The sequence below is a fragment of the Euprymna scolopes genome, chromosome 28, assembly GCF_053919585.1.
Source record: "Euprymna scolopes isolate OS-2025 chromosome 28, ASM5391958v1, whole genome shotgun sequence".
Classification (NCBI taxonomy): Eukaryota; Metazoa; Mollusca; class Cephalopoda; order Sepiida; family Sepiolidae; genus Euprymna; species Euprymna scolopes.
The window spans coordinates 16,496,694-16,519,520 of NC_136509.1; the positions used below are offsets into that span (position 1 = coordinate 16,496,694).

At 34.1% G+C, this 22,827-nt stretch overlaps 1 protein-coding gene across 1 annotated transcript in view; it reads left to right on the plus strand.

Moving 5' to 3' along the window:
• The window catches only part of LOC145249495 (A disintegrin and metalloproteinase with thrombospondin motifs 6-like), a 733,443-nt gene that overhangs the window by 492,019 nt on the left and 218,597 nt on the right, over nt 1-22,827 (plus strand). The window contains exons 14-16 of the mRNA XM_080111103.1: nt 578-705; nt 7,836-7,956; nt 17,352-17,605. Of these exons, the coding sequence (XP_079967229.1) occupies nt 578-705; nt 7,836-7,956; nt 17,352-17,605 (503 nt within the window). The remainder of the gene's footprint in view (nt 1-577; nt 706-7,835; nt 7,957-17,351; nt 17,606-22,827) is intronic.

Sequence of the window (22,827 nt, forward strand, 5' to 3'; positions counted from 1 at the left end):
CCTTAAATGGACCCTTTTCTACAGGAAGGGGGTCACTTTTTTCGCTGATATTTTCGAAACTCATCCCTCTTTTCGATTGACTAGCCTTAATTTAAACCTATGTCACTTTCGGTTTGGCGATGGGCGCAGCACCAAAGACGTCACTTTTTTTTTCATACTCCTTTCCTCCTTCGTGGTACAGGTTCGAGCCTGCCTGCCTACTACCACTTTTTTTTTCTTTTGCTCAACATGCACTCCAAACATTCGGGCAACGCCGGGCATCCAGGCTAGTATACTAATAAATACGAAATTTACATTAATCAAAATATCATATTTAAGCGTATTTTACGACCGAGCAATGCCGGGCGGACTGCTAGTATAATTATAAAACTCTGTGAACCGTGCGTCCTTGCTTGAATTTTGTTTTCCACGATCGCTCCAGTGATTCAATTATTTAAAAAAGGATGACAGATGAATATATATATATATATATTATTTTTAAAATATAATTTTTAGAATATAAAATATCCTTAGGCTCTGAGTAATACCGTGTGGCCTGCTAGTATTTATTTAAAATTCATCTTTTTAATTTTTATAGGTACTCCATGTCAACTTCATTGTAAGCCATCGAATGAGGCCGTGTCCGTGCTGAAGAGAGATATGGTGATTGATGGAACGCCGTGTCATCTCAATGGTCGAGATTTGTGCATCAGTGGACGTTGCAGGGTAAGCAATGGCTTAATATCTACTTTTTTATTATTTTTTATTTTTTAGGAAAATGTCTTTAATGTATTTTCTAGTCGTATATACCCGGCGTTGCCTGGTCGAAACATTATCGAGTAAAGAAATTAGTCACATACGATTAAAGATACACCGAATATCCTAATTTGTTACAAGAAGTGACCACATTAGATTTAGGAAAGCATAAGACACATCAATCTTTGTCTATGAAAATCAAACGCAAAGTAACTCTCATAGATTAAAGGGGAAATAACTCTCATAGCTTAAATAAACTTCTGATTTTATACGAAACTGTTGTCAGGTATTAATATAATTGAAGATAACTTAAATATGAATTAAATTAAAAATAAATTTTAAAAATCAACTTTGCATAATATTTCTTAATAAAACAATTACAACGATTCGATTACAACAAATAATTAGTAAAATCAAGCTAATTATTGAATTAGATTTTCGTTAATATCATATGCAAATGAGGTTACTCGTTTTATGTAGATTTCTTTCACATAAATCTAATATATAAACGGATATATGTCTGTCTCCATATTTTCAAACTCTATCTCCTCCCAAACATTTGAGTCTAGGGAACACAAATGTTTGGATTTTTTATGGGCCGTTCTTTTATGGGTCTTTAGCCGGTTTAAATAGTTTTTAAGGAGTCAAAAATTAGTCAAAATTTTAAAAAATTGTTAAACATTTTGTATATTCATTTAGTTTACTTTTAATTGGGTTATATACGTGTCAGATTGGTGCAGTGGTAACGTTACCAGCTTTGAATGCTATAGTTTCGATCTGGATTCTAGCTGATAATCCCTAAATACTTTTTTTTTTTACTTTTGAAATCACACTCTATAATAATATATACGAAATCTGGATAAATTAAAATATATTTAAACATATTTGATGACTGAACAAAGCCCACCACCCACCGCTAGTAGTATATATATATATATATATATATATGTCTCGCCAGTAGAGTGAAAAGCATATCTTATTTTTCTTTTATTAATATTATTGGAATTTTCCCCCTTTTTTCCCTTGTACACATTTTTGTGAATTATTCCATGGATTTCTGCCTTTGGATTAATTTGGACCATCTTCCAATTATGGGATTTCCTTGGATTTTACTTGTGCAAATGGAGATTCAATTAACTTTCTTGAAGTTATATATTTGGATTCTACCGTCACTGGATTTTTTATTTTCCACCAGACTATCCATTCACGTGTAATCACCCTTTTCTTCACCATATTCCCTCTGCTCCACTTTTTTGTTATCAAGTAAGATCTTTGACTTACTTGTTGTTTCATCAAATACTTTTGCAAGTATTTCAAGTATTCAAGTGTTTCCTTTTCAGATTAAATATGTTTTTAACTCTTTTCCAAAGTGTTTTTTAACATGTTTTATTAACTGTTTGCTCGTATATATATATATATATATATATATATATATATATATATATATATATATATATATATATATATATATATAAATTATGTTCGGATATAATTGTACAAAAGTTTGCTTTTAGTATAACAATTAATTTCTGAAACAGTGTACCGTTTGGATATATTAATCAAATTGTGAACAAACCAACAAACAGACAAGAATACGATGTTATTCTTATAGATTCCCCTGTCATAGCAGATAGATTAGATACAAAGGTCAGGGAAGTGGGATCATAAAGTCAGCGCCTCTGAATAGAAGCATTCTGGCCTACAAAAAGTGTCTGTGCAGTGCTGTCGGTATTCCAGAGTGCGTCAGGCAATTAGCAATAAATTAACCCCCTTCTCAAAGAGAAAAGGCAGTCTGGGAAGGTGGATCTGCTAGAACTACACAGGGCCAGTGTTCTGCCAAATTTTACGAAAAGATAATTACTAAACTCTGTTGCTTTTGATGCAAAGGTAAAAACTACAGTGGCATTGAAGCGTGAAACTCTGTTATCTGCAGGTTAAAAATATATATCGATTTATTATATGTTATCTGCAAGTTAAAAATATATATATATCGATTTATTATATGTTATCTGCAAGTTAAAAAAATATATATATCGATTTATTATATGTAAATAAGTGTTTAACAATATATATTTTACAAGCTGAACTTTGTGACAATGCAATTTAGTAGAAAACATTGTTGGATATGAGATAAACAGAAATGCTAGTATATATATTGTTGCAATATTTTGGAGTTGTAATGGGGTAGTTATTTAAATGCTGCCCACCTCAGCATTATTTGGCACAAGGCCTGGAAAGTGGGAACTTGCCCCACCGGAAAGCCCGGTGGCAAGGCCTGGGAGGGTGGACCTCATAATATTACTCAGGCGGTGTACCTCAGTCCAACAGGTGCTGGGCCGGTTCCCGGCCCCTCACCTGTTGGGCTGAGTGTCAAGTGACGAATCCTTGACGTGTACTACCCTGTCTCTTTGCAGCCGAAGCCGCTAGGAGACACTTCCCATCAGCCCGGAGGTTAATGGGGTAGATATTTATTTGCTGCCCACCTCAGCAAAATGTGGCACAAGGCCGGAAAGTGGGAACCCCGCAGGCTCCCCTAAAGGAGAGGCACTCCTGCAATTGTAAAAATTGCTTGAGTAACCCCGTCGGCATTCCCCAGTCGGGACGCCTCAGGCAGCAAGCAATAAACTTGCCCCACCGGAGAGCCCGGTGGCAAGGCCTGAGAGGGTGGACCTCCTAGGTATTACCCAGGCGGTGTACCTCAGTCCAACAGGTGCTGGGCCGGTTCCCAGCCCCTCACCTGTTGGGCTGAGTGTCAAGTGACGAATCCTTGACATGTACTACCCTGTCTCCCTGCAGCCGAAGCCGCTAGGAGACATCCCATCAAAATGGATTTTTAATGGGGTATGATCCCACACAGTCGGACGATTCTATTTATAAACGATGCTGCTAAGGACTGACGAATCAAATTAATTCACGTTCTGCTACCAACCAATCAGAAACCAGAATTGCTTCATAAATATTAAACCTTTTTTCGGAGCAATTTCACATGTTCTTTTCCATCTAGACACGGTAAGAGTATTTTGTTCTGTGGAACTGTCTACTACAAACAAGTCACCTCCCAGGACTTGTGTGTAACAGCGAACCATCTGAAACTGTTCTGAAACTCAAAATGGCTTACACTTATATATATATATATATATATATATATATATATATATATATATATATATATGTATTAGTTTCCTTATGTAAATACAGTCATATCTTGCTACGATGTGCAGGCTGTTTGGATCATAATTGATCTCATCAGGTAAGAAAAAAATTTTTAATTAATAAGGTTCAAGACTATTTTCAATTTTAGAGAAAATATATTTTGCCATGACTGGCATGAAGCAATGTTAATGTTCTTATGGATTTCAATTTAATTACAAAAATCAAATTTCTGTTAAGGAAGGTGGAGGTAAAAGGATACTTTTGGGGGAGGGTTAGAGAGAGACTTATAAGAAGGGAAAGGATAACAAAAAATTATAGAGGGGGTATAAATTCACTGAGAGAGAGAGAAAGGGAGAAATGAGGAGTAGGAAGGAGGTCGTACAAATGAAAACAGTTGACACGTAACAAAAGGGAATATCAGGAGGCGATATTAACTAATTCATAATTCAAATCATTTAAAAATGTCTCCACCATGAAGAAAGTTTAATTAAAAAAAAAAAAAACTAAAAAAGTTTAAACTAAAAAAATAAATAAATAAATAAATAATAATCAAACAATGATTGTGAACCAATGAGAAACTTTGGCGCCTTAAAAAAAAAAAAAAAAACTGTCGATTCCATCACCGCTGGGAGCCCCCAGAAAAATATAAAAACCCAAGATTTTACGAACCAGGGGGAGAATTCAGCAGGAGGATTCGAGAAGAGAATTCGTCTCGCTACGTCAGTGAACGTACGGATCGGCTCTGTCACCAAACCTTAAGGGATGTGAAGAAGAAAAGAAAGAAGAGACCAGTGGACTGAAGCCAACTCTGCTCCCATGTTACGGACTGGGCTCCTTCATTTACTAACCGTTGCTTGATTCACACCTAAACCGATAAGTACAAACCAAATGAACTTTCTTTTCTTGTCGATTTCTCTCCACGCTGACCTTTCTCTCACATATTCACGAACATTCTTCTCTACCACTAAAACGAACACTTTCTACTTACAGTCCGTCTATAAATATAAAAGCGAAAATGTATGTGTGTATGTATGTATGTATGTGTGTATGTATGTGTGCATGTGTGTATGTATGTATGTATGTATGTATGTATGTGTGTTCGCTTTTTCTGTATGTCTACAAAAGCTGACTACAAAGACATGAGGCAGCATCTACAAAAGGCTTCTTTCAGAGAAGCGGTCGGTCGCTTCACAACTTTTTAAAACTTTTTATATCACATATAAATCGTAATATCTCACAGTTAACAACGAAGCTCGCCTGTCTATTTAATTTGCTCGATTTCGAGAAGATAAATATTCAACATTTGTCGCTCGCCGCATGTGGGTTAGTCTTTTTCCTATAGCATCTTGGGAAAATAAAAATCCCGCAATCAAACTTGACTTCATTAACTCATTAAAACGGGCACCTGCCGAATCCAAGTAATTAAATAAATTCAAACGTGTTCCCGTTAGCATCTCGCGGTGGGGCAATCGTTAACGTCGCACGTTTTTTTTCACACTTTAATTTACAACTTTGCCTCAAGGGTTCGGGTTCAATCCTCATACTTACTTTTTTTTTAATCCCTCCCCACAAGCACCTCCAAACACCCGGGCAACGCCGGGTACCCCTCGCTAGTCTATAATATAAATCTCACCTCTCTGTTTAAATTTATGTATGTATGTATGTATGTATGTATGTATGTATGCCTTAAAGTTTCGACAGTGGAGAGGGATTTTCACGAGATCGATATTGTTTTGAAGCACGACCCTTCGGACGACAAATATCAAAAAATTGACTAAAAACATTAATTCTTCCACCCTCAACTGGGCACTTTTCTACAGGGAGGGGTCGCTTTTTTCGCCGATATTTTCAAAAGTCATCCCCTGTTTTCGATTTACTAGCCTTAATTTAAACCTTCACTACTTCCGTTTTAGCGATGGACACAACGGCAAAACGTCACATTTTTTTCACGTTCTTTTCCTCCTTTGCGGTACGGGTTCGAGCCTGCCTGCTTACTACCACTTTTTTTTTTTTTTGCTCAACACACCTCTAAACACCCGGGCAACGCCGGCACTCAGGCTAGTCAATAAATAAGTTTCTCACTTTTAAAATTTAATGTCTATCTTATTTAGTTTATGGAATCAAATAATTACATGTTAAAATACAAACCTGATCAAACCAGGGACTATATATTCATCAACGTTTCGTCTTTTATTTCACGACTTCCTCTTGTTGAGTGACGTGTTAACTTATATTATCTTTTATAACTTGTTTTTAAAAATACGCAGTAAAAATTCACATTCTATCGTTGTAGATATTTTTCATTAAAAAAATTCTTGTGTTCATATTTCTTGTAATAGAAACCATGAATTTTTAAAATCCTGCCTTTGCCATTGGTCTTCAGATTTATATTGCTATTGTTAAAAAAATACAAAGTTTGTGAGATATGGCAACGCAAATCTTATTTGTCATTCCCAACAAACTGACAACTCAAGAGAAAAAAAAATTGCAAACATTCTCATAATAAAATACCGGAGTATTTTTTTTTTTTTGATTAAAAAGAATAAAATGAAATTAAAAATAAAAATAATAATTATTATTATACTGCTGTGACCAAAAATTTCTAGTTAGAATGTTTTATTCGTGTTTTTATTTTTTAAAGGAAATTCGTTAATTTAATCTTTTCTTTTAAACTATTTTATGGCATATACACCCTTTCTGTGTTAGTTTATGCATCTACAGCAAGAACTCGTCTTTTTACAACAACTGCAAAGAACTTTCCTTATTTTCTCTCTGTGTATAACATATATAAAACCGAAGATGATACCAAACCGAAATTTCAGCCGAGATAAACAAGATGAAATTCTGCATTAGTTTGATAAATAAAATTATGCAAATAAATAAAACTTAAAAAAAAAATACTCACTAAACTTTTGATAAACAATAAATAAAAAAAAAACACAACTGTGGGCTTAGAAGTGATTTCCTTTCCTCCCACTCTCTCTATGCATAATTCTAAACAAGAAAACTTCCATAAACAAAGCTTATTTCCTAGACACGCCTTATCTAGTCAACCCAATACTGCAGAGCTGCTTCCTATCTAACTTTAACATAGCCGTTTTCAAGTTCAGCGTAAACAAATTCTTGTTGAGCCGTTCTCGTAATTAATTTCTACCCAATTACAGGTTATCAAGATGTTCACTCATTAACTCTTATCCTAAAGTGGCTTCTGAGCCTTAATAAGCAGTGACTTTCTTGCAAGAAACGTATCTAGCGTCGCATAGAATTTCCATAAACAGAGTTTCTTTCTAATAACTTCCGTGTGTGGAACACATTACCACAAGACTGCTTCAAATGCAATGTCAACAAATACTTTTCTACTATAATTAACCAAAGTTTGTTCATTCCATTCATCATAATCATGTTGTTCTATTCATCTCATTAGCCTTCATTCATGAGTGGCTTTTAGTCTTGACTAGCAGGGTTACCCAGCATTGCTCGGGGCAAATGCGACCTATTTTTATCAAAACTTCTACCTCTCTCCATCGGTCTCTCTATTCTAATCTCTGCAAATACCTTTTTCTTCTTCACTCAGCCCATTCCTCTCTAGCTGGACACACACACACGCAAAAAAAAAAAAATAAAATAAAATAAAATCTTTATATAATACATCCCTCAAGCAATGAGTCGGCATTTTTTTTCGAAACTAGTACATAGTAAAACTAACCGAGCTTCCCTGGCGAAATCTGGTCCAGTTGACATCTAGAGAATTAATATTTCTTTTCTGAATTTAATATATTATTCATTTAAGGCAATGCTGGTAAAAAATAAACCAACTTTGTTGGTGTTTGTTATGTAGTCTCAAGTTTTTAGATGGATATACAAACACACTAACAACTACCATTTATATGATAGATGAGTGACGATTTCATTACTAAGTTGATTTTTTTTATCTATTTTGTTTTCAGCATGTTGGTTGTGACTGGGTATTGAACTCTGACGCACAGGAAGACAGATGTGGTGTGTGTCATGGGGATGGATCCACGTGTATGACAATCAAGGATCAGTTCAATGAAACAAAAGGAAGTGGTAAGTAACCCATAAACGTAAAGATATGATACATAATTGTATAAGCCATCTTCCCAGGGGGTTGTAGTCTGCAAATTCTATTTTTCGAAGACCATATCACCACCTATTAGACCGCCATAATCACGTTGACATACTGCTTAGATATTACCTATACTTTTGAGATGTAGTATAGTACATGTTCGTTTCTAATAAAACCTGATTCCAAGCATTATCTCCATTTTGAGAACATATTTCCCAAGCATTACCTTTCTTTGGGGAGAAATGTAGTATATGTATTTTGTCATAATACCATCCTCCCATGTATTACCTCCTTTTTGTAGGTGAGTGCAACGTACATCCATGAAAAATGTCATTAGAAAATTCAACAGTTGCGTGCATGTACTAGAATATATATATATGTTTAAAACTTGTTATTACACGTAATCTTATTAAATTATGGAGTTAGCTAAAAAGCGATGGGTCACTGCACTTCTCCGTGTAAAGAGCAGTCGATTGATGCTTGAACTGTTGTCAGAGACCGTTCGTACACCGAGATACATCGTCTCAAAAGAAAGAAGAAAGAAGAACAATTGGCCATTTTTGTACCCTTTTTTTTTTTTTGCTCTCTTTTGACATTTTAGCCGAAGTTCTGACACTTGCTGGATTCGTAAGACGCTTCTCTGTAAGAATATGTGCTTTTTGAAACTTATAAGTTGATTTTAGTTGAGATTTGGATAGTTTTGTTTTGTAGGCGTATAAAGGCGTGTACGGGCCATCCCTATATAGAGAGTGCTACCGCCTCTCTGATATAAGGGAAAGAAAATAAATTAAAATTTTACAATTAAATTTATTGTTCGAGAGAATACTCCAAAAACAATTTTCAAAAATCCCTATTCAATGGAGTTTCAGAGAATGCTAGTATTCTCATCAGAGGAAATGGAGAGATTAGCAAATTATTAGTATAGCAGAGGTGAAATTTACTGGGTAAGGCATGAAATAAAACAGCACTTTATGAAGTTGCAATTACCTTTTCTCTTTTATTACCTTATTATATATCTATCTATAACTCTATAAAAGTGAACGTGTCTGTCTGTCTGTGTACATTTCCCTACGCAATAACTCTGTCAATTTTAAGTCTACAGACTCGAAATTTGATACACAGAGTACTGAGATTTCGGAAAATCTTTGTGATCAGTTTTCGGCCAGGAATTTGGCTGTTAAGGGGTCAAAGTTCAACGATTTGACCTTTAAAACTCTAGCACATTCCTCCGACAATTTTGGGTCTAAACACTTGAAATTTTAGATATAGATTCCTTGGACATAGATCTAACTTAATAACTTGATTTGAACCCCAAACTATAAATGTTAAGGGGTCATAATAGGGTTCAAAGTTAAAAAAATTGACCAATTTTTTTTTTGCTCAACATACACCTCCAAATACCCGGGCGGCGCCGGGCACCCATGCTAGTATATCTATAAAAGTGAACGTGTCTCTGTGCGTGTCTGTGTACATTTCCCTACGCAATAAATCTCTCAATTTTCAGTCTACAGACTTGAAATTTGATATACAGGGTACTGAGATTTCGGAAAATCTTTCTAATCCGTATTCGACCAGAAATTTGGCTGTTAAGGGCTCAAAATTCAAACTCCTCCGACACTTTTGGGTCTAAACACTTGAAATTTTAGATATAGGTTCATTGGACATGGATCTAACTTAATAACTTGATTTTAGCCCAAAACAATAAACGTTAAGGGGTCATAATAGGGGTCAAAGTTTAAAAAAATTGACCTCTGCGGTCTATATCAAATTACTCGGACAATTCCTGGTGTAAACATTTGAAATTTGACATAAAGGGTATTCAGATATAGGGCAAGCTTTTTCATCGGTTTTGGTCGAAAATGTTTAGTTTCCAATATATAAATTATGTATATATGTATGTATGTATGTTTGCATATCTGCCTAAAACTTTCGACAGAGGCGACGTATTTTACCAAGATCAGTATTGTTTTAAAGCTCGACCTTCCACACGACAAATACAGAAAAATTTGGCTAAAAACATTAATATCTTCACCTTCACTTGGGCACTTTTCTACAGGGGGGGGTCGCTTTTTTCGCTGATATTTTTGAAAGTCATCCTCTACTTTCAATTGCCTAGCCTTAATTTAAACATAAGTCACTTCCGGTTTGGCATTAGTCATAACAGCAAAGACATCCGATTTTTTTCAATTCTTTTCCTCCTTTGCGGTACGGGTTCAAGCCTGCCTTCTTGCTACAATTTTTTTTTTGTTGCTCAACATACACATCCCAACATCCGGGCAACACCGGGCTGAAATACTAGTATATATATAAAAGTGAACGTGTCTATGTGTCTGTTTGTGTACATTTCCCTACGCAATAACTCTGTCAATTTTAAGTCTGCAGACTCGGAATTTGATACACAGAGTACTGAGATTTCGGAAAATCTTTGTGATCGGTTTTCGGCCAGGAATTTGGCTGTTAAGGGGTCAAAGTTCAACGATTTGACCTTTAAAACTCTAGCACATTCCTCCGACAATTTTGGGTCTAAACACTTTAAATTTTAGATATACGTCTCTTGGACATGGATCTAACTTAATAACTTGATTTGATCCCAAAACAATAAACGTTAAGGGGCCCTAATAGAGATCAAAGTTAAAAAAAATTGACCGCTTTTTTTTTTTTTTTGCTCAACATACACCTCCTAACACCCGAGCAACGCCGGGCTGAAATGCTAATATATATATATATATTCAGGCAAACATTATTAAAAACAACAGAGATACCTTGCTTAATGATTCTTTTTTTCATTTTTTCGATCTTTCGTAAGATTTTTTTAACTTCAAGATGGAAGGTATTTACAAATGTTCCATGCTTCACACGAGCGCTTTCGATTCTTTCTTGAATCATCATCAGGTGGAGATAAAATATTAAAAATAGAAGTGAAATATATAGTTACGAATGATAAAAAGAGTCAATGAAAAGTCGATTAAAATATACATTTACGAGTGATAAAAAAACTCGATTAAAAATTAGGATGATAAAAGGCAATGTTAGTAAAACCAGCCGTATACTGGTTATGCTAAACATTTCAGCACATTGCTACTTTCAAAATTAATGCTATTTATAGATGAGTGCTGGGTTTTTATATATAGTGCTTCAAGTATTTTTACTTTTTTACAATTACTTTCTCGTTGCAAAATCCTTGTGTTGTCCACGAGGACCTTTCTAAGATTAGAGGGGGGACAGCTATGTTGATTTGTTAAATTCTGGTATATTGAGCTAGTACTGTTCAAATGCATCGTTAATCGACGGGACAATGTTGTTTTTGTATGTCCAATATATGCATTTTTATTTTCGGAGTTACACTCTAAGGGGCATTGAAATTTGTACACAATATTGGTTTGCTCCAACATTTTTGTCGCCGGTGAGGAGTTATTTTTAACGATGAAGTTCTGGGTTCGATACTTCTTATAGTATACAATAAATCTAATCTTAGAATTGTTCTCTAGAGGTGCTGTATATCTATGTATGATGCTTTTAATTATTTTTTCTTCCATTCTAAAATTTGGTGTCATTTGGTTTTTATAAAATCTGTCTATAGGGTTAGTGCTAGAAGATTGACTAGTATTGCTGTTAAGGTTTTTAGGGGGCTGTAACAATAGTTTAATTTGTTGATCAACAATAGAATTTGCAAAGTAATTATTTATAAGAACCTGTTTGGTATTTTTAATTTCTATTAGTAGTGCTTTTTTTCGTAGAAGAAATCATCTTAGCACGGTTTAAAAGATTTTTGATTATGGCACTTTTATAACGCTGAGGGCACTCACTCTTAAAGTTCAAGAGGCTGGATTTTGTACTAGTTGGTTTTTTGTATACAGCTGTGTCGAAAGTATCGTTAGATGAGTCTATAAGGACGTCCAGAAAGTGAATTTGTTTGTTGTTATTTAATTCTATTGTAAACTTAAGGACAGAGTTTTTTTGAAAAAGATCTTGAAGTTTATATATCTGTTCGTCATTGTCAGCTAAGAGGAGTATGTCGTAAACATAACGTACATACATTCACATTTACAACGACTGAACATCCAAAAAAAATTAAACTCTCTATACAAAGGTTCTATCATACTACCTAATAACACACAATTTTATATTAACATATCAGACTATGAACTTACAGAAAAACAGAAGGAATTCTTAAAACTTGGACCCAATTGCCATCTTGTACAACAATTTAACCATCAAGAGAAAAAAGCAAAAATTGAACTACTTTATGAATACATCACTAATCTAGAAAAAGATTTTAAAAAAATCACAACTCATCCTGGGTTAAGGGATATTCTAAAAGCGGAAGCTATAAAGAGTCGACTTCATAAAAAACAATACAACTCGATATTAACTCCTGCACTAAAAAACTTCGTAACCACCCACATATAGTTGTAAAAAAAAGCCGATAAATCTAACATTTTTGTCATTCTGAACAAAACTGATTATAATCAAAAAATTCAGAATATCCTTAACGACAATACGAAATTTAAAAATACTTAATAAAAATCCTGTAAATACTTTAAAAACACAAATTAACAAATGAATCACAGAAAATAACGCACAAATGGGAAATTATCAACTCCCCAAGATAATTGGTGAATAGAAACCCGGCTATCTTTATGGTATGGTTAAGATACATAAACCTAATGGTCCTCTCCGCCCTATCACTTCGCAAATCCCCACTCCCATTTATTCACTTACCAAAACGTTAAACGAACTCATCAGCCCATACATTCCTAGCAAGTACAGCGTTAGATCCACACATGAGCTCATGACACCCGAAAATAGAAATATCGCTTCCCTTTACGTAGAAAGTCTTTTTACAAATGTCCCTGTAGCGAAAACCATAGATATAATTATAAACAACATCTACAATCATCCGTCACTCCCCCCACTTAAAATTAATAAAAAATATATTAATAAAAATATTATTAATCTGCACCACGGAAATACGTTTTTATGATCATAATGGCAACATGTATAATCAAATAGATGGCGTCGCAATGGGATCAGTCCTCGGACCAACCCTGAGTGAATTTTATATGGCAGACTTAGAAAATAAAACATTTAAAAATAATATAAAGCCCCCTATGTATGTACGTTATGTTGACGACATACACCTCTTAGCTGATAATGACGAACAGATATATAAACTTCAAGATCTTTTTAAAAAAACACACTGTCCTTAAGTTTACAATAGAATTAAATAACAACAAACAAATTCACTTTCTGGACGTCCTTATAGACTCATCTAACGATACTTTCGACACAGCTGTATACAAAAAACCAACTAGTACAAAATCCAGCCTCTTGAACTTTAAGAGTGAGTGCCCTCAGCGTTATAAAATTTCCATAATCAAAAATCTTTTAAACCGTGTTAAGATGATTTCTTCTACGAAAAAAAGCACTACTAATAGAAATTAAAAATACTAAACAGGTTCTTATAAATAATTACTTTCCAAATTCTATTGTTGATCAACAAATTAAACTATTGTTACAGCCCCCTAAAAACCTTAACAGCAATACTAGTCAATCTTCTAGCACTAACCCTATAGACATATTTTATAAAAACCAAATGACACCAAATTTTAGAGTGGAAGAAAAAATAATTAAAAGCATCATACATAGATATACAGCACCTCTAGAGAACAATTCAAAGATTAGATTTATTATATACTATAAGAAGTATCGAACCCAGAACTTCATCGTTAAAAATAACTCCTCGCCGGCGACAAAAATGTTGGAGCAAATCAATATTGTGTACAAATTTCAATGCCCCTTAGGAGAGTGTAACTCCGAAAATAAAAACGCATATATTGGACATACAAAAACAACATTGTTCCGTCGATTAACGATGCATTTGAACAGTACTAGCTCAATATACCAGAATTTAACAAATCAACATAGCTGTCCCCCCTCTAATCTTAGAAAGGTCCTCGTGGACAACACAAGGATTTTGCAACGAGAAAGTAATTGTAAAAAAGTAAAAATACTTGAAGCACTATATATAAAAACCCAGCACCCATCTATAAATAGCATTAATTTTGAAAGTAGCAATAATGTGCTGAAATGTTTAGCATAACCAGTATACGACTGGTTTTACTAACATTGCCTTTTATCATCCTAATTTTTAATGGAGTTTTTTTTATCACTCGTAAATGTATATTTTAATCGACTTTTCATTGACTCTTTTTATCATTCGTAACTATATATTTCACTTCTATTTTTAATATTTTATCTCCACCTGATGATGATTCAAGAAAGAATCGAAAGCGCTCGTGTGAAGCATGGAACATTTGTAAATACCTTCCATCTTGAAGTTAAAAAAATCTTACGAAAGATCGAAAAAATGAAAAAAAGAATCATTAAGCAAGGTATCTCTGTTGTTTTTAATAATGTTTGCCTGAATGAAGGAATGCTGCCTAAATACACTAACATATATATATATATATATATATATATATATATATATATATATAAGTGAATGTGTGTGTACATTTTCCAACGCAATTACTCTGTCAATTTTCAGTCTACAAACTTGAAATTTTATATACAAGGTACTGAGATTTGGGAAAATCTTGGTGATCAGTTTTCGGCCAGAAATGTGGCTGTTAAGGGGTCAAAGTTTAACGATTTGACCTTTGAGAACTCTACCAAACTCCTCCGACAATTTTGGATGTAAACATTTGAAATTTTAGATATAGGTTCCTTGGACATGGATCTAACTTAATAACTTGATTTGAGCTCGAAACAATATATTGTTAGGGGTAATAATAAGGGTCAAATTTTGAAAAATTGACCGCTTTTTCTCTTTTTTTTTTGCTTAACATACACCTCGAACCACCGGGGTAACGCCGGGCTGAAATGCTAGTATATATATAATGGCGTAATAAAAGGAAAAATAAAAGGTAAATGCAACTTCTCTTCCAATTTTTGGATTTTGTAGTTCAATGCATTTTATTTTATTTTCTTTTAATGGATTAATAGTTGCTATTTCTTCTAATGAGTTAAAGGAAGAATAGATTCACTGATTGATATAATAATTAAATGAATGATTTTACACCACGAACAGTTGCGGTCAAGAATTGTAAATGTCAATGTATTTAAAGGAATAAATTGTTAGATGGTCAACATCATGAAATTTTAAATATAGCCTTTTGTCATTTATTTATTATATGCTCTGTAATTGCATTGAGTTTCATAAATTAAATGATTAGTCCAAACAAATGGTGATATATAATTGAAAGAAAAACATATCTCCCCCCCCACACACACACATTATATATATATATATATATATATATATACTTACTTTAAGATTTTCAAACAGTGGATAACTTTTTATTATGTGTGTGTGCGTATGCAGCTATAAAATTGTATACATAAAATTGTTAATATTTATTTAATATGTATATATACTGAAGATTTCCGAAAGGATGAAACACTAGTGTCTGTAGGTATTTAATTATTATATAAATAATTATATATATATATATATATATATATATATATATATATAAGAACTGGGAATTTGTAGCGTGGACAGCGTTCATTCCTAGCAATCATGTTCGAAAAAGTTCGCGTGAATTATTTTAGCCGTTTGTGGAAGATTGTGTTTTTTAATATATTTTTTTTAATGTTGCAACGTAAAAGCGTTTAATTCAAACGGCAAAAATGAGACGCAATTGATTTCAATATGTATAATGGAATAGAAATGAAATTGTTAAACGGTAAAAATAAAGTAATTATTAGTTATGAATAATAATAATAATAATAATAATGATAATAATAATAATAATAAAACTACTGAAGAGGGCAGAGTTAGAGACAATGTCGGCTTTTTTAAATGGTAAGAGATAATAATAATAATGATAATAATAATAATGATAATAAAACTACTGAAGAGGGCAGAGTTAGAGACAATGTCAGCTTTTTTAATGGTGAGTAAGAGATAAAACTCATAATAATAATGAATAATAATAAAACTACTGAAGAGGGCAGAGTTAGAGACAATGTCGGTTTTTTTAATTGTTAGTAAATTCCGTCTCTCCCTCAATAAAGATGATATATATATATAATATATATATAATTAGCAAAAATATGTGACCATATGAAACCTATTAGTGCTAGTGTAAGCAATGCAAATAAAGTACGTGTTGTAGAAAAGAGTGATAAAAACTCCAACAACGGATCAGGTGAGAAAAGAATATATTGTACAAAAAAGTGACACAAAGAAAGGTTGTTGATATTTACCGACTGTTGAGTCAAACACTCTGTAATCTCGCGTTAAGTCGCGATATTTAACCACGAGAGTATTAGACTCGGGATTTTTTAATAATAATTAGAAGAATCCATTACGAGTGAATGGGTAAGTCCCATTACAGTAAGTAACGTGAGTAATATGAATAATAAATGTAACGAAAAAAATGTCGGAAACATGAGTAACGTAAGTAACATGTGTAAGGTAAATAATAAGTAATGTAAGTAACGTAATTAATGTTAGTAACGTAAATAATATAACCTGAGTAATGTACGTACTTAATTAGAATGAATGTTAATAACGTAATATCAATAATACAAGATGTGTAATATAAGTAACGTAATATAGGTAATCTAAAGAATGCATGTAATGTACGGAACGCAATTTACATGAACAATGTTAGTTACGAAATTAATAAACTGTAATGTAAATAACGTAATGTAAGTCCCCTAACATGAATAATGCACATAATGTAAGAAACGATACAAAGAATAATGTTTGTAACGTAAGTAATGTAAAAAATGTCACATGAGTAATGCGTATAACGTGAGAAACGTAAGTAACGTGAATAACATGTAAATAATGTAAATAACGTGAGTTACGTAAGTCTTGTGAATAATGTATATATATACGTGAGTAATGTAACATAAGTACTCTAAATAATGTATGTAATGCAAGTAACGTAGCGCAATTAGCACGAATAATGTTCATAACGTAAGTAATATAACCTACGTAACAGGGTAACATCTAACTAGTGTAAGGTGGATTATGTAACGTGAATAACATAAGCAATAGGTAAGTAAAAAATGTAATAAGGTAACATGTAAGTAATGTAAATAAGATGAAGTGCGTAAATTGGGTAACGTGAGTAACGTGTAAGTAACGGAAATCATGTAAGTAATTAGAAACAACTCCACTCCATCGACAAACTCCTTTTTTCATCTAAACAAAAAAGTGGCGTTATTATCAGATAGCAATTCATGCACAAAAAAATGACTAATATTCCGTTCGGTTGCAAATTATTTGATGTTGTTGTTGTTTTTTTGTTGTTTTTTTTTAGTACAGATTTTATTTCGTTTTCTTTTATCTCCAAAGGTTACCAGGAAGCAAAAATAATTCCATCCGGAGCTCGTAATATCATTGTGGCTGAAGTGGGAAACGAGGAATCTACGGAAAACAATTATTTGGCTTTGCGTAACAACAAAGGCGAATACTACCTCAATGGGAATTGGTATATTCAGTGGAGCGGTGATTACCAAATTGCCGGAACCACGGTTCATTATGCCCGCAATGGAAACCTAGAGAGCTTTAATTCTCCAGGACCTATCAAAGAACCATTGACCATCATGGTAAGATAACGCCACCCATTCGACATTTGCGTTACTTTGAAAATTATCTCTATCTTTATAATTATATAAATGTCACTTTGTGTATGTGTGTGTGAGTTTCTTATAGGTTCCGAAACGGCTGAGCTTATCCTTTGCAAATTTCACACAAAGGTAATCTGAAAGTACTTCTTTTAATCTCCGTGGTCTAACGTTCACAGGGAACATGAGTTGGAACAGATACATTGAGAGCATTGCCAGGACCGCTGCAAAGAAGGTAAGCTCTCTCTACCGTGCTAGAAACCTACTAACGCCCGAAAGTATCCTAAACCTCTATAAGGCCACCATTCGCCCAATATATGGAGTATTGTTGTCATATTTGAGCTGATGCATCTACTACTAGTCTCTTGCTCCTAGACAAGATTCAAAAGAGATTCGCCAACCTGATAGGTCCTGCACTGTCATCTAAGCTTCAGCATTTGTCGCATCGACGAAATGTTGCATTCCTCTGCCTGTTCTACAAGTATTTTAATGGTGAATGCTCCGACGAACTGCAAGCACTTGTACTCCCTCTACGTAAATACCCCCGACAAACCCAACAAACTGCTAAATCCCACCCCTTTCACAGTTGAGATCCCTAGATTTAAAAGCGCTTTCTACTCCAGTAATTTCTTCCTCCAGAACCGCTAGACTTTGGAATTCCCTTCCGTGTTCCTGCTTCCTCAACTGTACTGACGTGCAGAAGTTCAAGTTTAATGTGAACCGACATCTTGCTGCCCAACTCCCTACATAGTACGCTTGTATCTTATGTCCTTGATAATAGCCCCCTACATCAAAGTGGCAATGTGCCTTGTTTGGGGTGAAAATTTAATTAAAAATATATATATATTTCTGGCAGTGCTCTTAGGTATATTTTGTATAGAAATTAATCCGATAAGTATCGAAAATCGAAAAAATCCGATTTAAAAAATAGCGTTTCTTCTCTTATAAATAAAAAAAATGCATGGGAATATTGTAGGTTACACCGGTGTAAGCTTGATCGGTGTAACGCAAAATATTCCTATGTAAAAATGTTTCTTTTTTATCTATAAGAGAAGAAAAACTATTTTTAAGATCGTCAAGCCCAAATATCAGTTGACGTGATATTGTAAACAAACACAGATGGAATTTGATGAACGACATTATCATTATTATTTTTTCTGCGAATTAGTCTGCCAGACAAATTATTCCTCGTGATATATAATAATCAATAGATGATTGATTCTATAATAATAAATACACAATCTGCATAAATTAAAATATCATATTTAAACGTATTGTACAACCAGGCAAATAAACTGGAAAAATGGTTTGGATCACTCTACTACTCCAGTAGGTATCTCACTGCCGATGCAATCCTCTATCTGTATAAGAGCCAGGTACGCCCTAATGGAGTACAGTTACCACATCTGGGCAAGAGCTGCTCAGCATGCAATATCCTGCCTTGACAGAGTTCAAAATAGACTTAATAGCCTAGTGGGAGACGCCCTTTTCTCTTCCTTACAACCTCTTTACCACAGAAGAGATAGGTAACCCTTTCTGTTCTATCGTTATTTTTGTGGCAAGTGCTCATCTGAGCTCCAATGCAGCCGGTACAAAAACAAAGTAAATATTAATTTTTCAGGCAAGTTTTATATCAAGAATAGATAATTACGCAGTATCAAGATTGTGCTATTGTCGGAATTGTCTAGACGGTTTATAGAAAATGCCAGAAGGTGCTGAATGAAAGTTTTGTGAAATTTTTTTTATGCGCCGTTTTTTTTTTTGTTTTATTTTACAGTGAAAAAACACTGCTACCAGCTAATTCAATGAAAAATTAACTGAAAAATGAAAACAATTTCAACGAAAATTTAATTGAAAAAAATGAAAACAATTTCTACGAAACATTAATTGAAAAATGAAAACAATTTCGACGAAAAATTAACTGAAAAATGAAAAGAATTTCACCGAAAAATTAATTGAAAAAATGAAAACAATTTCAACGAAACATTAATTGAAAAATGAAAACAATTTCGACGAAACATTAATTGCAAAATTAAAACAATTTCGACGAAAATTTGATCGAAAAATGAAAACCATTTCAACAAAAAATTAATCGAAAAATGAAAGCAATTTCAACGAAAAATTAATTGAAAAATGAAAGCAATATTCTTGAATAATTTTTAGAAACTTAAAACTAAAAATGTTCATTATAAAATTCGTTCCATGAATACTTTATAACAACCCACCGATAGAAAAAAAAAAATTTTTTAATTCTGATTTTTTTCTTTTTTTTACGATTTTTTTTAATTCTAATCAAGATAAAGGGTTATTTTTTTATTTTAATAAACCAATGATTAACAAACAAATATTTTCTTTATGATATTTGTATTGCGGCGCTCAGCGATTCGGCATCTTCCAGCGTTTTGTGTAAACCGATCGAACGATTCTGCAAATAGCACGATTCTTATACTGCATAATATATGTTGATACTAAACGTACTCGGGATCTGTAGGGTCACAAAAACTACTTATTCTGATTTTATTAAAAAACACTCAAACTCTGACATATCTTGTATTATTTAGATTATTTGGACTACTGTTCTCGCCTTGAGGGTTATTTTCACAATGTTTCGACTGATATATCCTCCAAACTTCTTCAGGTGTACCTTGTCAAAGTCGAAACCAGATCCGTGGCGCAACAGATAAGGTATTTGGTTAAATTCAGTTGTAAGTGACACTCTTTGGGAGGTTGAAGGTTCAATCCTCAGTGCAGCCGATATTCAGAATGTAATTTGGAATTACTTCAGCCTTCTACCCGGTCGTGGTGGATGAAACGAGAGCATGCTACCCCTGTGGTTTAAATAAAGAGTTGCGTTCTAAATTCTGTGCAGAAAAATTCCTGAGTTCGATAAAATACATCTGAAAAGGATCGAAGGTTACATCGGTCGAAACATTTTGAAAATAACACTCAAGATGAGAACAGTAGTCCGAATAATTCAAATAATACAAATTATCGATCTTCATCCAAAAAAAAAATCATAAAAATAATGCCTGATATACCTCGGAATACATAACTAAAACTAATAAGTTTGTTTTATTATGTGCTCTCTGATAATAACACATGGTGTTTCCTGAGATCTGAATAACAGAAAGTCTCAGGATACCCAGTACTGTTTACATCTTTATTGCAACAGCTGCTTACCATTAATTTCTTGCTATCAACAACCTTTGATTTTTTAAGGGTTTGTGCGACTATATGTCTTCTCAAGGTTCAAGTACTCGGCACATCCCCCCCAGTGGAGGTCTGGTTAGTGCTCTCTATCCTCGGTGTTACTTTTCTCCTGCACCCTTCATGTTTTTTTTTGTGGTATGTCAGCCAAAGTTAGTGCCATGACAAAGAAAACCCTAGCTGAGTGCTCATCATTGAAACTCCTCCATTTAAGATTCATTGGAAAAATATATTGATGACATTGCCAAGACTGCTGCAAAAAAGGTGGGCTCCCTATCACATCGTAGAAATTTACTCACACCAGAGAATATTCTATGTCTTTATGAAGCCACAAATCGCCCAATGCATTGAATATTGTGGCCACATCTGGTCTGGTGCATCTACCACTAGTCTCTCACTATTAGACAGGGTCCAAAAAAAGAGTCTCCAATCTCATAAATCCCATGCTGTCTGTCAAGCTCCAAACTCTGTCGCATCACTGCAGTGTTTCATCCCTATGCTGGTTTAACGCATTTTAATGGCAAGTGCTCTGATGAACTCACAACACTTAGTCCCCCTCAATGCACTTACTCCCAACTAACCTGACAAGCAGAAAAATCTCACCCCTTCATTGTTGAGGTCCCTAAGTGCTGAAAAGATTTCTATTCTAATAGTTTCTTCCCTCGAACTACCGGAATTTGTTATTTCATTTCTGTTTTCTACTTCCCTAATTGAATTAACCTGCAGAACTTTAAATGCAGTTTGAACAGACATCTCGTTGCTCAACTCCCGAGAGACCCCTGTTAGTTATAATTCTAAATAGTAGCGCCTTACATTCTATGTGGTAATATGCCTTGTTCAGGGTGATAAATAGTATAAACTATATTCCCTTTAAAAAATAATTTATTTCGCCATTTTCATATATATATTAGACCTCTTCAAAATTGACCTTTTTCTTCAAACATATGGAAACTGATATTATTTCCATTCTCCAAGGTCTAAATTAGCTAAATATACCAGTTATTGTGATCTTGGACCTTGGCTATGCCTGCCTCAAGAGCCATGTAATTTTATTGTTGACGTTTTTCAAAAACGCTGCAAAATATGGGATATTATGTTCTTATTTTCATTGTAGCTTTCCATAGGTTGATGCTATAGCATTGAAAGTGGTACCAAATGAAAGCTAATAAAATTTTCTTGCATATGGTAGTAAGCACAATAAAACATATGAACACCTGTGTAAATTTTAACTAATTTTAATGCACAAACAGCTGGGACACTACAAAAGATCAGTTTGGTAGTATGATAGCACTGCACTGACACATATATTGCATAAGAAACTGTCAGATAGGATGTGACTAATACATGTATTATCACTTGTTCAATGTGGCTTTTTTAAAACTGTCAAATTTTTTCCTGTGGTACTCCACAACTTGTAGTAAGCAGCTTCTTTACTCTGGGTCACTTGTGATCTGAGTTGCAAAGTCACTCATTAGTTTCACACCTCTCTCAGCCACATCATTGGTCACTTTCACTGACCTCACAAACTTCTGTGCATTCCTGTAGCTGTCATTGTCTTCCCAGGTGTAAGCAGGAGTAGTGAGCCAGTCACATTTCACTCGAAGAGCATCAAACAGAAAGTGAGACTCTGGCCTTACCAGGTCTGTGAGAACTGTAGCTGCATTGATGACAGGAAACACTGGCTTGCCTTTCCTGTAACTCTCAGGTTTCTCTGTTTCTGACAGCTTGACTGCGAGCCTCTCTTTTGCAGACTTGGTTATGCTGGCATGTGAACAAGGTGAATGGCACTAGTTCCTGGGTCAGATACCAACGGTGGTTGTTCATTTTCTTGAGAACACAGGTTGCCAGTTCATAGTCATACTGCTTGTATTGCAGCATGTTCTTCATAAGCTGGAGGTCATGGATAGGTGCATCAGCTGCAGATGTGGTGGTCACCCAGTGGCTGGTGTAGAATAAGGCCAGGAACTTGTTCATCCTCTCCAGCTTGAAGATAGTAT